Source organism: Mustelus asterias, chromosome 3, assembly GCF_964213995.1.
Source record: "Mustelus asterias chromosome 3, sMusAst1.hap1.1, whole genome shotgun sequence".
Taxonomy (NCBI): Eukaryota; Metazoa; Chordata; class Chondrichthyes; order Carcharhiniformes; family Triakidae; genus Mustelus; species Mustelus asterias.
This window is the reverse complement of record NC_135803.1, coordinates 144,322,449-144,337,380: the sequence shown is the minus strand read 5'-3', so window position 1 is coordinate 144,337,380 and position 14,932 is coordinate 144,322,449. Positions and strand designations below refer to the sequence as shown.

General features: G+C 43.0%; 1 protein-coding gene across 1 annotated transcript in view; it reads right to left on the bottom strand.

The window, feature by feature from the left end:
• The window catches only part of LOC144491680 (copine-9-like), a 380,635-nt gene that overhangs the window by 80,600 nt on the left and 285,103 nt on the right, over positions 1-14,932 (bottom strand). The window contains exons 8-9 of the mRNA XM_078209852.1: positions 8,074-8,177; positions 2,356-2,460 (exon numbers count right to left, since the gene is read on the bottom strand). Of these exons, the coding sequence (XP_078065978.1) occupies positions 2,356-2,460; positions 8,074-8,177 (209 nt within the window). The remainder of the gene's footprint in view (positions 1-2,355; positions 2,461-8,073; positions 8,178-14,932) is intronic.

Here is a 14,932-nt window from a genome sequence, read left to right as displayed (position 1 = left end):
CCCTTAACCATCTTAAAAATTTAATTTAAATCACCCCTTAATCTTGTATATTCAAGGCTTCATATGCATAATCTATGCAATATTTGTAACATATTTAACCAGAGGTACACGGTGGCACAATGGCTAGCACGGTTGCCTCATAGCGCCAAGGACCCGGATTCAATTTCGGCCACAGGTGACTGTCTGTACGGAGTCTGCACGTTCTCCTTGTGTCTGCATGGGTTTCCTCCGGATGCTCTGGTTTCCTCCCACAGTCCAAAGATGTGCAGGTTAGGTGGATTGGCCATGCTAAATTGTCCCTTAGTGTCCCAAGATATGTAAATTAGTGGGTAAATATGTGGGGTTACAGGGTTAGGGCCTGTGTGAGATGTTGTGTTGGAGTGTCGATGCAGACTCAATGGGACGAATGGCCCCCTTCTGCACTGCAGGGATTCTATGATTCTATATTGTCGGCATTGTGACACAGTGGTTAGCACTGCTGCCTCACAGCGCCAGGGACCTGGGTTTAATTCCAGCTTCGGGTGACTGTCTATGTTGAGTTTGCACATTCTCCCCATGTCTGCGTAGGTTTCCTCCAGGTGCCCCAGTTCTCTCCCACAGTCCAAAAGGGATTTTCACAGTAACTTCATTGCAATGTTAATGTAAGCCTACTTATGAGACCAATAAACTCTAAACTTAAAAAAATGATGTGCAGGTTAGGTTGATTGGTCGTGCTAAATTGCCCCTTAGTGTCAGGGGGATTAGCAGGATAAAAACATGCAGTTACGGGATATAGGGCCTGATGGGATTGTTGTCAGTGCAGACTCAATGGGCCGAATGGCTTCCTTCTGCAGTGCAGGGATCCTGTGATTCTATGAAAGCAGCCAAACGTGTTGTATCACAAAATCATTACAATGCAGAAAGAGCCCATTTGGCCCATCATGTCTGAACTAGCTCTCTGAGTGCTATTCTCCCACCTTCTCCTCGTAACCCTGCACATTCTTCCTTTGCTGATAACAGTCTAATTCCCTTCTGAATGCTTCGATTGAACCTGATTCCACCACACTCTCCGGCACTGCATTCTAGACCTTAATCACTCACGCTGTGAAAACATTTTTTCTCATGTCGCTTTTGCTTCTATTGCCAATTACTTTAAATCTGTGCTGTCGCCCTTTCTCGATCCTTTCATGAGTGGGAACATACTCTGTCCAGATCCCTACTGATTTTGAATACCTTTATCAAATCTCCTCTCAGCCTTCCTTTCTCCGAGGAAAGCAGTCAAACTTCTCCAATCCATCTTCATGACTGAAGTTCCTCATCCCTGGAACCAATCCTAGTCATCTTTTCTGCGCTCTCTCTTCAATGCCTTCACATCCTGCCTAAAGTGTGTCTTTAGAAGATAAACTGATGGTGGTGGAAGAGCAAGGTGAGCTGACTGAAAGAATGGCTAAACAGAGGAACATTATAAAGGTGTGTCGAGAAGTAGCAAAATGGAGCAGTTTAAGAAGGGAGTGGTCAGAGTTGAATTCAGATAACTTGTGTTTCTGCCACTGATAGTGGGGTGGAGGAAGGGGGTCACGAACAGGAGGCCACAGACAGAAATAAGAAAGACTTGCATTTGTGTCCTGTCTTTCGCAATCTCCAAATGTTCCAAAGAGCCTTACAACCAATGAGGTATTTTTGCAGCGTAGTCACTTTTGCAATGTGGGAAACAGGGCAGCCAACTTTTCACACAACCATCTCCCACACACAGCAATATGGTAGTGACCACATAACCCTGTTGAGGCGGATTGAGAAATAAATATTGGCTGGGCACCAGGGAGAACTCACCTGCTCTTCTTCAAAATGGTTCTGTAGGATCTTTTTACATCAACCCGGGAGGTTGAATGCATCATCCAAAAGATGGCACCTGTGACAATACAGCACTCCTTCAGCACTGCACTGGAGTGTCAGCCCAAGTTTTTGAGCTTAAGTCTCTGGAGTGGGACTTGACTCTACAATCTTCTGATTCAGAGGCGAGTGTGCGACTGACAGATCCACAGTTGGCAGAAACCTGCGTCATCTGGGTTGGGATATATGTTTTAGGTAGAGTACAGGATAGGATGGAATGATGCTGTGGGCAATTTGTAAAAGGGTGCAAGGGTTTTGGATTCAGTGCATTGTCAGGGATAAATGGATTTAGTGAAGATGAGGGCATCGGGTGAGTAGAACAAAGCAAGGAGCAGGCAGTGGAGTTTTGGACGAGTTGCAGTTTGTGAAGGGAAACAATGGGGTCGGGCTAGAGGGATAGTAAAGAAAGTATTGCAGAGGAGCATGCAATGTATTATAAAGTGAATCACTGTGCAGCAATAAGAATTGAGTATTCCATGTACTCACCTGTCATAGTCTCCATTACATAGTGCTCGCACTGGGATGGTGAATGGTTGCCAGACTGGGTTCAGTGTATTCTTCACCACTTCTGTTTTGTGGCAGATGGTAAACCTGAGAGAGAGAGAGGAAGCAGGAGAAAGATAGACATATAGTGATAGTAAACCTAACAGAAAGGGACAGACTGACAGACACGGAATAGGAGAAAGGTGTACGTGCATGACAGTAAACATGAGAGAAGTGACAAAGATATGAATGGAGGGGAGATTGCAGGTAACATCATAAAAGTATTCAAAATACGAAGGTCTAGAAATCCCTATATTTAAGGAGTGGGACAATCAGTCAGTTTAACATCAATGGCAGGAAAAATCTCCACCAAAGGAGATAATGGAAGAACATCAAGAAATAGGAAATACAACGCTGAATAGTCAGCATGAATTTCAAAAGGGAAAACCTTATTTGGACCCAACCTTATTGATTTTTTTTGAGGCGATAGCAAAGATAGGAATTAATGATATTACAGCAACTGTAATTTATCTGGATTTTCAAAAGGTCTACAATAAGGTGCTCTTCATAGACTAATGAATAAGATCAGAGAATGTGAAGTCAGGGCACAAGTTGAAGAATAGATTGCTAGCTGGCTTCAATACAGAAAACAGAGAATGGGGTGTAAAGAGTAGCTATTCAGTGTGGCAGGAGGTGGGAAGTGGTGGTCCTCTGAGATCAATGCTGGGACCATTGCTGTTCACAATTTACGTTAACGATTTGAACTTTGGAATCAAAAGTACAATTCCTGAATTTGCAGATGACCCCAAATTGTTGCCGGGGAGGGGGGGTGGTAATCAAAACTGAGGAAAAATGCAACAAATTACTGGAGGACATTAATAAACTAAAGAATAGGCAAATAATTGGCAATTGAAGTTCAGCACAGATACATGTGGGGTAGTAAGAGGAATAGGGAGGTCACCTACTACTTGGAATGAGCAAGTCCAAGTGGTAAAAAGGAATAAATGCAAATTCAGCAGACATTAGAAGTTGCGCCGTAATAAAGCAAATCAAAAGACAAGCTAAATTTCTTGGGGGGGCAGGATTAAAAATTCGCAAAGTTTTGCTAAACCTGTTTTGAACCTTGGCTAGATCACAGTGAGAATGCTGTGTGTTTAATGGGTGTCTTTGCCAATCTTGCATCAGACTCTCTAGTCATGAGAAGCCCACAGAAGACGATGAAGTCACTTGTGGCTTGGACATACTTGAATAAAGTGGAATTTACCACTGCTGTGTGTATTTCTGGTCACCGTATTACAAAGTAGATGCAGAGGAACTTGAGAAGCTGCAGAGAAGATTCATAAGGATGCTACCAGGAATGTGTGAGGATATCAGGCAAAGGTTAAACATAGAAACATAGAAGATAGGAGCATGAGGAGGCCATTTGGCCCTTCTAGCCTGCTCTGCCATTCATTATGACCATGGCTGATCATCCAACTCAATAGCCTAATCCTGCTTTTTCCCCATAACCTTTGAACCCATTCTTCCCAAGTGCTATATCCAGCCGCTTCTTGAATACATTCAATGTTTTGGCATCAACTACTTCCTGTGGTAATGAATTCCACAGGCTCACCACTCTTTGGGTGAAGAAATGTCTCCTCACCTCCGTCCTAAATGGCCAGCCCTTTAAAGTTTGGGGGAAAAACTGCCAGGGAGTTGAAAAAAATCTGTACTTGTAGTTTCAATAGATGTTTGTTGACATAAACCTAAGTGCTATCATTATAGCATTATTACTGTATGCCTGCTTCCACAAGCTTTCATTCTCACAGTGGGGGATGGAAAGTTCAGTTTGATTGACAGCTCAAAGAGGTTGTTAAAGAATTAGCTATCTGTGATGTGGTGTTATGAATACAAATGTTTGTCTGAATAAGGGATTAAGTACTTGAAGGGACTTACATGTATGAATGGACTATTTTGAATGAGGATTTTTTCAGATATATATATATATATATAGATAACCATATGAGGGAGAAGGGAAAAGAAGAGTTTTGGTGTTGTATTTCGATGAAGAATGAGGGGATGGAACTTGAGCAGAGAATAAACACTGGCATAGACTAGTTGGCTGAGTGGCCTGTTTCTATGTTGTATATTCTATGTAACCCTATTTGATTTGGCAGCAGCCAGTCTTGGACACAATCTCATGAAGAGGTGCTGATCATTTATGACTGAGATGGGGAGAAATTTCTTCATTCAAATGGTTGTGATTGTTTGGAATTCTGTATCCAGAGAGTTGTGGATGCTCCAAGAAAAATACCTCCAAGTTTCGGATGAACATATTGTTAGTCTCCCAGGAAATTAAGAACTGTGGGGAGTGGGCAGGAAAATGGAGTTGGAGCCCAAGATTAGCCAATATCATAATGAATAGTGGAGCAGGCTCGATGAGCCATATGGTTTACTCCTGCTCTTATTTCTTGCATTGTTGTGTTTGAATGCCAATTGCCTGCACTCAAATGGGGGAGTTCAAGGAGCTTGGGATATTTGGGCTTCATCAGATAGAATGTTCAGGTAAGAGATTGGTATGATCATTGGGATCTGGAGAAGGAATAGGTCTTGGAATGCGATTGAGGTGGGCTAGCTAGCAGATCGGGAAAGACCATGCAGTATCATCGACTGAACTTCAGAGTGTGATCGGCGCCGGGGTGGAGGCAGGAGTTTTGGTGCTAGGAGGTCAGTGATTGGCTGGGATGAGATTGGGGGTCGCCTGGAGATCGGAAACGGGGGTGACGACAGAGTTGAGCACTAACAATTTTTTCATTTGGTGCTGCTTAATGCTTGTTTACCTGAAGCATTCAGCATGTGTCAGCTGCCTCAGTCATAAGCCAAAATGGCTAGAGGAGGCAAAGCAGACATGTGAGGCCTGATATTTTCCATATGTTAATTGCCTAATGTCTCCTTCTGGTATGGGTAAATGGTCCCTCTTGTTTGCACCTTACCAAACTGATGTGTGGTGTGGCGCACACCAAAATTGTGCATCTCTGGTGCTGATTCCAATTTGTAGCATTGAAAAACGAGGGGCTGTGGTGGCGTAGTGGCATTGTCACTGAAATAGTAATCCAGAGACAAAAACAGAAGTCTGATCCTTCATCATCTAGACTCGAAATGTTGGCTCTATTCTCTCTCCACAGACGCTGTCAGACCCGTTGAGATTTTCCAGCATTTTCTGTTTTTGTTTCAGATTCCAGCATCCGCAGTATTTTGCTTTTATGTTAGTAATCCAGAGACCAAAGGTAATGCTCTGAGAGACCCATCACGGCAGAGGGTAACATTTGAATTCAATAAAAACCTGGAATTAAAATCTAACGATGACCGTGAGATCATTGCTTTTTGTCATTAAAAACCCATCTAGTTCATTAATGTCTTTTAGGGAAGGAAATCTGCCACCCTTATCTGTTCTGGCCTACAGGTGACTCCAGGTCCACAGCAATGTGGTTTAAATGGCCGAGCAAACTACTCAGTTCAATGGCAACTAGGGATGGGCAATAAATTACCACATCCCCTGAACAAATATGAACTTGTAATCCATTTATGATGTTGTTCCATAAAGGCAGCACATCAACTTTCCCCTCAGTAATAGGACTTGAGAGAGAGAGAGAGAGAGAATAATAGCAAACCTGAGAGAAAAACCACAGTGAAAGCATATCCGAGAGAGAGAGAAATAGAGGATTTCAACTCTGTGATAGTAAAGCTAGTAAGAAGTTTAACAACACCAAGTTAAAGTCCAACGGGTTTATTTGGTAGCAAAAGCCACACAAGCTTTCGGAGCTCCAAGCCCCTTCTTCAGGTGAGTGGGAATTCTGTTCACAAACAGAGCATATAAAGACACAAACTCAATTTACATGAATAATGGTAAAGCTGACAGGATTTAGGTACAGACACAGTGAAGACATACCCAAGAGAAAGAGGGAGTTAGAATGATAGAACATTGGCGAATAGAGATTTTTGGAAATGGTGATATTAAAACTGAACATGAGATACAAGGAGTACAGTAAACCTGAGTGAAAAAAATGTAGAAAGGAAGAGAAAAAGACACAAACACAGTGAAATTCAGTGCCTATCTTTTCATGTGAATCGCAGCTTCTTAGGTTATAGAAACATTTCATCAGGACGATGGTACAAACTGGCGACTAAACTACAGCATCACATTTATGTTACATCCTATAAATATAAGGAAAACATGGGTAAAATTTATAACGGGGATCGTACGGTGCACACTGACAGCATTCCCCAATTCATACCTTTAGTACTGAGAAGAAAGCCAATGAGGAAGAAAAGAAAACAAATATATAAGTGTTTGAGACCAACTGTTGGAAACTTGTTGGTTGGTGATTATCTCCTGTACTTTGAACACACAAAGAGGCTATGGCCTAGTGGTATTATTGTTAGATATTAATCCAGAAACTCAGTTAACATTCTGGTGACCCGGGTTTGAATCCCGCCATGGCAGCTGGTGGAATTTGAATCCAATAAAAATATCTGGAATTAAGAATCTACTGATCACCATGAAACCATTGTCAGAAAAACCCATCTGATCCACTAATGTCCTTTTGGGAAGGAAACCTGCCATCTTTATCTGGTCTGGCCTACGTGTGACTCCAGAGCCACAGCAATGTGATTGACTCTCAACTGCCCTTGGGCAACGAGAGATGGGCAATAGATGCTGGCCAGCCAGCGACGACCATGTCCCACGAATGAATATTTTTTTAAAAATCCTCATCTTTCCTACTGCCAAAAACAGGAAAGATAGAAAACAAAGGAGAGTAGTTTTTCACATGTACTGCCAAGGCATTAATTTGGTGCAAAGGATTTCATGTTCTTTATAGAACCTGCCTGATGTTCATTTTATTGATCCGATTATTGTCCAGGTAGCATTTTATTTTTACATAGCAGTTAATCTGATTTGAAATACGCTGCCTGAAAGGGTAATGGAAGTCAATTTAGGAGCACCATTCAGGAGGTAATTGGGTAATTATCTGAAGGTCTTTTTCAGGGCTACGGGGAAAGAGTACGGAGTGGGATTAATTGGACGGGGTCCATTGCACAGCACCAGTGCCAACAGAAATCACCATGTCGCACTTCCATCTTCTCTGGAGAGCTTGTGGGATATCTGGCCATATTGTTAAATAGCGCACCCAATACATACCCCAGAGAGATGGCTCACTGAGTTTATCCATTGAGTAGCTGAGTCATACATATCAGAAAGGTCCCAGGGTCGACCATGATCTGTTTTGAGTTAGCTTATCTCAGTCAGGAAGGCAGTACAGGCACTACAGTGGTGTAATCAGCCAAGTTTCATCCTCTTGATCGTTATCCAGGGACCTTGCTGGAGGTGTTCCTGAGAAGGTATCAGATGAAGGCAGCAATATGCTTGGCATTGATAAGCCCAACAGTTCAATAGATGTCTATTCTTATATATTCAGAAAGGTCACTTGGGAAAATCACTAGCGGGTGAAAAGCATACACGGAGCAGAGCCAGAAAGAAGTTGATATCTGAGGAAAAGCATGAGGGAATAGCAGAATAGGGGGAATTGTTTTGTTAAGACTCGGCCTCCAAATTCACTCATAATTATATCTGGATAAACCCCTTCGACTATCCATTTTTATTGATTATTAGCCTGTTTTGTTCAGTCAGTGAGACTTAAAAGTGTAGAATAAATAATTAATTCATTATATGTAATTACTTACGTTCCATCTTCATTGCTCCGGTAAAAGACCAAAAATGGATCTGATTTCCCAAAGAAATCTTTTTTGTCCAGCTTGTTAGCGCAGAGCTGCATGGTCGCAATGTCCTGTAACCACAAGATCTCTTATTAACAAGTTATTTACCTGGTATTTAAAGCATAGAAATAGGCCATTCAAACCAACAGGTCTGTGAGGTTGTTTATGTGCCACATGAATCTCCTTCCACCTTACTTCATCCATCGACATAACCTTGTATTGCTTTCGCCTTTGTGTAATTATCTAGCTTTGCCTTAAAAGATTCTTAAATCTTCCAGAGTACACCCTTCATTCTGGAGCAACTAGGTCCAAAGCACTCAATTAGCAATCTCTGCAACAGGGATTCCCAGGTGTCAGTGAATTGAGATCTACTTTTTTGACAGTCATCCCAACACGATCGAGCAGCTCAGTCGTCCTACCCTCTCCCACAGGGAGAGTCAACCATGTTGCACAATATTGGCCTAATAGTGCCTGACTATGAATAAAAAGAAGACACATGCACCAAGAACACTCTTGCGCACTATTAAGCAAAGATTTCCTCCCCTAAAGGGCATTTATCAAACAGGTGGGTTTTTACAATTATCTGGTACTTTTAGGATCAATGGTTCCAGTATTTTAACCCAGTTTAACTAATTGAATTTAAATTTCCCAACTGCATGACGGGATTTAAACTCTTGTCCTCCATTTAGAATGTTATGGGTTCCTTAAATCACCAACATCACGAACATCCAACAAGGGTAGTTTGTTATAAAAAAATACTGCGGATGCTGGAATCTGAAACAAGAACAGAAAATGCCGGAAAATCTCAGCAGCAACCGTGGAGAGAGAATAGAGCTACCAGGTGTGTCTGAGTGCTGGGATCTGGTGCTGCATTTGGGTCTACTTCCCGTAACCTTTGGCTAGATAGTACATTATGGACGGAATTTTACCTGCATGTCTGCCCAAGGTTTGCATGATCCCACTTAGAGATGCCATCCCATTTAGAGATGCAAGGACTGATTATGGACAGTCAGAATAGCTTTGTGAGTGGAAAATCATGTCTCACAAATTTGATTGAGTTCTTTGCAGGGGTAACCAAGAAGGTAGATGAGGGCAGTGCAGTTGATGTTGTCTACATGGGCTTTAGCAAGGTCTTTGACAAGGTATCACATGGTAGGTTGTTGCATAAGATTAAATCTCACGGGATCCAGGATGAGGTAGCTAAATGGATACAAAATTGGCTTGATAACAAGAGGACAGAGGGTGGTTGTAGAGGGTTGTTGTGGAGGCCTGTGACCAGCGGTGTGCCTCAGGGATTGGTGTTGGGTCCACTGTTATTTGTCATTTATATTAATGATTTGGATGAGAATTTAGGAGGCATGGTTAGTAAGTTTGCAGATGACACCAAGATTAGTGGCATAGTGGACAGTGAAGAAGGTTATCTAGGATTGCAACGGGATCTTGATCAATTGGGCCAATGGGCTGACGAATGGCAGATGGAGTTTAATTTAGATAAATGCGAGGTGATGCATTTTGGTCAATCGGACCAGGGCAGAACTTAACTCAGTTAATGGTAGGGCGTTGGGGAGAGTTACACAACAAAGAGATCTAGGGATACAGGTTCATAGCTCTTTGAAAGAGAAGTCACAGGTGGACAGGATGGTGAAGAAGGCATTCAGCATGCTTGGCTTTATTGGTCAGAACATTGAATACAGGAGTTGGAACATCTTGTTGAAGTTGTACAAGATATTGGTACGGCCACACTTGGAATACTGTGTACAGTTCTGGTCACTCTATTATAGAAAGGATATTATTAAACTAGAAAGAGTGCAGAAAAGATTTACTAGGATGCTACCAGGACTTGATGGTTTGCGTTATAAGGAGAGGCTGGATAGATTGGGACTTTGTTATAGAGGTCTATAAAATAATGAGGGGCATAGATCAGCTAAATAGTCAATATCTTTTCCCAAAAGTAGGGGAGTCTAAAACTAGAGGGCACAGGTTTAAGGTGAGAGGGGAGAGATACAAGAGGGTCCAGAGGGGCAATTTTTTCACACAGTGGGTGCTGAATGTCTGCAACAAGCTGCCAGAGGTAGTAGTAAAGGCGGGTAAAATTTTGTCTTTTAAAAAGCGTTTAGACAGTTACATGAGTAAGATGGGTATAGAGGGATATGGGCCAAACGCGGGTAATTGAGACTAGCTTAGTGGTTTAAAAAAGGGGCAGCATGGACAAGTTGGGCCGAAGGGCCTGTTTCCATGGTGTAACCTCGATGACCTGAGGCCAATGGAGAATGCCGTTCTCTGAGCCTCGCCCGCCCCTGGAATCGGGGTGGGCGTGCCGGTGAAATTCCGGCCTATACTTCAATCTTGACTTTAAGTCTGATGTTACTGTTAATTATGTTCAGAGTGGTGAAGATCTCACTCTTTCCTGCGGCGTTGTCAACATTGTTGCAATGAAATGTTATCGGGGGTCTCTGTAACTTGACTGTTTTGGTTGAACTTTAATTCATTCACCTTACTGATGTTCCTGCACCTGGAGGATTGAACCACTGCCATGTTGTTGATGGCAGAGGAAGGCTGCTGTGAGTTGGATCTGCAGCATTTAGCAAAGTGGTTCCATTTCCCGAATTTGTTGCATCTTTTGCCACGTGCAAGAAAAGCTGCTTTGTTGGGTGGCTGCTGGCCACTGCAGTTGGAGCAGGGGCACCCTCTAGGATATGGAATACATTAACAAAAAGAATCTGTAAAACTCTGGAAAGTGGGTGAAGATTTTATAATAACAAAAGGGGCGTGTGGAAAGAGTGAGGCAATACAACTAAATGAGCAACTCTTAAAGAGAGCATGGACATAATGGCCTTCCGCGATATAATTTCATGATGATTCCAAAGTCAGAGAAAGCAAGAGATGAAAGTCAGTGTCAGTATAAAAGGGTGTGAGAAAGATGTGCGGAGATTGTCATGATCTGATTGAATGGCGGAGCGGGCTCGAAGGGCTGAACTTGCTTACTTCTGCTCCTAATTCCTATGGTTTTTGGAGTGAGCATTTAATACAGTGTAATGTTTCTGGTTTGTCGTGATTGTTGTCATTCGGCTTTCCAGCAGTTCGAGTTGCATCATCTTTTAGTGGTGCCAGCCGCCCACTGCATTTGAATTAGTGTTCCGTCCCAGGATGTGATGATAATTCCATGCAAAATATATCCTGCAAAGACAAACCCAAATAATGTACCGATCTGTCTTACCTTGTGCCACCATCAGCACCTTCTTTAGCCCTTAATGTCATCATTAACTAACTCTCCCTTTGCCCTATGCCCATGACATCTTTGTCAATGGGCGGAATTTTACTGGCACGTCCGCCTGAGGTTCGTACAATCCCGCCCGAGGCCAACGGAGAATGATTCGAGCCTCGGAATCTGGGCGGGCGTGCTGGTAAAATTCCGGCCAACCGCTCCTGTAGCTCCGGCCTATCCTTGACCTTCTGTTCTGTCCTACCTCCTCCACCCCTCTCCAACTATAAAATCCATTACATTGCTATCCCTCTTCAGCACTGACTTTGTTTCTCCCTGCGTGGATACGGCCAGACCCGCTGAGTTTATCAGGCGTTTTCTGTTTTTATTAATGTACAGAGCTGTAGGTTCTGAAAGCCTATCAAATACTCCCTTCTGGGTTGAAGTGTTAAACTGGAAATAAACCTCTCAACGACATGTTGTACGGTAAAATTAATTTTCTTCAAATCCAAGTGAAGGACAGGACTACTGTGTGAAGTAAACAAGAAGAAGTGCTAATTGGATTATTATGCAATGGAAAATGGTATCTAATGGACTGGAATCAACGATTCAGGGAAAGGTTGCATCTTTGAGAGGAATTATAAATTATTCTCTCTTCTGTAAAAGCTAGCCACAGAATTTAAAACAAAAATTGTTCAGCTAGGCATGATATTTTTGCGACATATCAAGCTAATGTCATGTTAATCAGTAAATTTCTAACTGATTCATTTTTGTGGGATTATTATAGAGACTCTAGCCATTAAGAAACTATCTAAAATGCTTTCATTTTTCCGCTGGAAAGAGATGACTAAAGTGCAAATCTAATAGAAAATTATTTTTTTAATTTTGAAAGGATTTAAGAGGCTTAATGGTGAAAAAAAAAAGTCTTTTATTGGTTGGCAAATCAGTTACAATTAACACTGGCTGGGATTCTCTGACCTCGCCCACGGCTGGATTCTCCAGTCCCGCTGCGGTGAATGGAGTTTTGGCTGAGTGCCAACGTTTCCATTCTCGCTGGCAGCGGTGGCGGGGTGAGCGAGATCGGAGAATTCCGGCCCACTGATTCAGGATTATCACATGAAGAATGAAGGGGGAAGTTGGAAATGTTTCATTCCCACACAAAGGGTTATTAGGACGTGTAACTATAGTAGCAGAGTCATTAGAATAGTAGAATCCCATAGAATCATAGAATCCCTACAGTGCAGAAGGAGGCCATTCGGCCCATCGAGTCTGCACCGACAACAATCCCACCTAGGCCCTAACCCCAAATCCCACATATTTACCCCACTAATCTCTCTAACCTACGCATCCTGGGACACTGAGGGGCAATTTAGCATGGCCAATACACCTAACACGCACATCTTTGGACTGTGGGAGGAAACTGGAGCACCTGGAGGGAAGTCACGCAGAGAGAGAGAACGTGCAAACTCCATACAGACTCCCAAACCGGGAATCAAACGCGGTCTCTGGAGCTGTGAGGCAGCCGTGCTAACCACTGTGCCACCGTGCAGAGGGGTGAATTTAACCGCGCACCCAGGGAAAATCTGCAAAAATCTTACACTCCTTAACCTGCAATTCCGAGCAGGTGAGCAGAACACCTGTTAGAAACTGCAAACATGCAGATTGGGTTCCAATACGGTCATCAGGGCCAGACTGCTACTTTAGCCAGCTCGGCAAAGCCATTGAACCCAGTGGCAGTTCACGAAGACCATGGAAACAGGGAGCTTCTTCTCAGCTAGGTCGGTTAGGCCTTTTTGCATCCAGCAGTCTTGCTGATGGTGGAAGAGAAACATGTACCATTTACAACATAAATGTGCTTTGGGGATTAATATGCCCTGTGCTCTTCTGATTCCACAACAATTCCCTTTGACATTATTGAGCACAAGTGTGAGTTACTTTGTAAGTGGCAGGAGGAAATAACTTTCTCTTGAAGTCAATTTGATCTGGTCCGTCTGATCTCTGCAGCTGATCCATATAGATTGCAAGAGCATCTGCCAGATCCTGAAATTGTTGTGCAGTCTCAACTCTACCTTTGATTTTTCACTCTCTTGCTGCCTGCTCCTTTATATATTTATTCTGAAGCCAATAAAATATTAATAGGAGAGCAGAACACGCACTACTTCTTAACCTCTGGGAAATGCTCTAACAATATCTGAGCCCTTCGTACAGACTATTTGACGTCAGTCGTGGGCTTTTAAGTGTTGCACCATCACGTCTTTTTCCTTCCTCAATCAACACTGAGCACCCACAGGGTCAGGCTAATGAAACACAACAGCTTGGGAGAACTGCATCTTTATACTCTCTGCTGCAGGTTGGGAGGCTCAGCTCATTAGCTATTGAAGGGGAATTATATGTGTAATTGAAAAACATCACAATCAAATCAAATCAGCATCAGGCAGGCATTATTCATTGAAGCCAGTGGAACCTTTGCAAGATGGGAACAAGCTTTTTTTTTCCCCCTGATTTTTGAAAGGTTTGCCAATCAAAGAGGGAGGTGAACAAATTGCCATAAGGTACGGTTTCCCTCTCATGGAACTCGTGGCAGCTTTTCGATAGGGCACCTGGGCATGACGGCAGAACGTCAAGTCTGCCCCACCACAGAAGCCCCCGGATACATAATTAATTACAGCAGGGACGGAAGATGTGGCGTGATTTCCCGTCGGCCTTCCAGCGGGAAACCCTTTGGTTCCCCACTCCGCCATGTGACTTAGTCCCGGATGGGAGCATTCTGCCCCGAGTTTGAGTTTTTTTATACCTATGACCGTTTAGTATCAGATTAAAAATGTTTACTTATTATCGTCACAAGTAGGCTTACATTAACACTGCAATGAAGTTACTGTGAAAATCCCCTAGTCGCCGCATTCCGGCGCCTGTTCGGGTACACTGAGGGAGAATTTAGCACGGCCAATATACCTAACCAGCATGTCTTTCAGACAGTGGGAGGAAACCCATGCAAACACGGGGAGAATGTGCAGACTCCGCCCAGACACTGTCCCAAGTCGGGAATCGAACCCAGCAGCGCTAACCACCGTGCCCCTCAATATAATTGTGTTATATGATAAGAGGATTCAATAAGGTAGATACTGTGAAACTATTCATTCTGGTGTGGGAGGCCTGAGCCAGGGGGTGTAAAATTAGAGCTAGGAAATTTAGGGGTGAAATTAGGAAGCACACCTTCACACAAAGGGTAGTAGAAATCTGAAACTTTCTCCCTCAAAGGTTGTGGATGCTGAGTCAACTGAAATTTTCAAGACTGGAATTGATCAATTTCTGTTACATAATTTCTCATAGGATATGGAACAAAGGATAGATCAGCCATGGTCTATCTGAATGGCTGAACAGACTTGAATGGACCATTATTCCTATATTCATTGAATCATAGAATCCCTACAGTGCAGAAGGAGGCCATTTGGCCCATCGAGTCTGCACTGACAACAATCCCACCCAGGCCCAATCCCCGTAACCCCACGTATTTACCCTGTGTATAAAGTGAAAAAGAATGGCGAAAGTAAACATGGGTCCTTTGGAGGACGAGAAGGGGGATGTAATAACTGGAAATGAGAAAATGGCTGAGGCATTGAACAG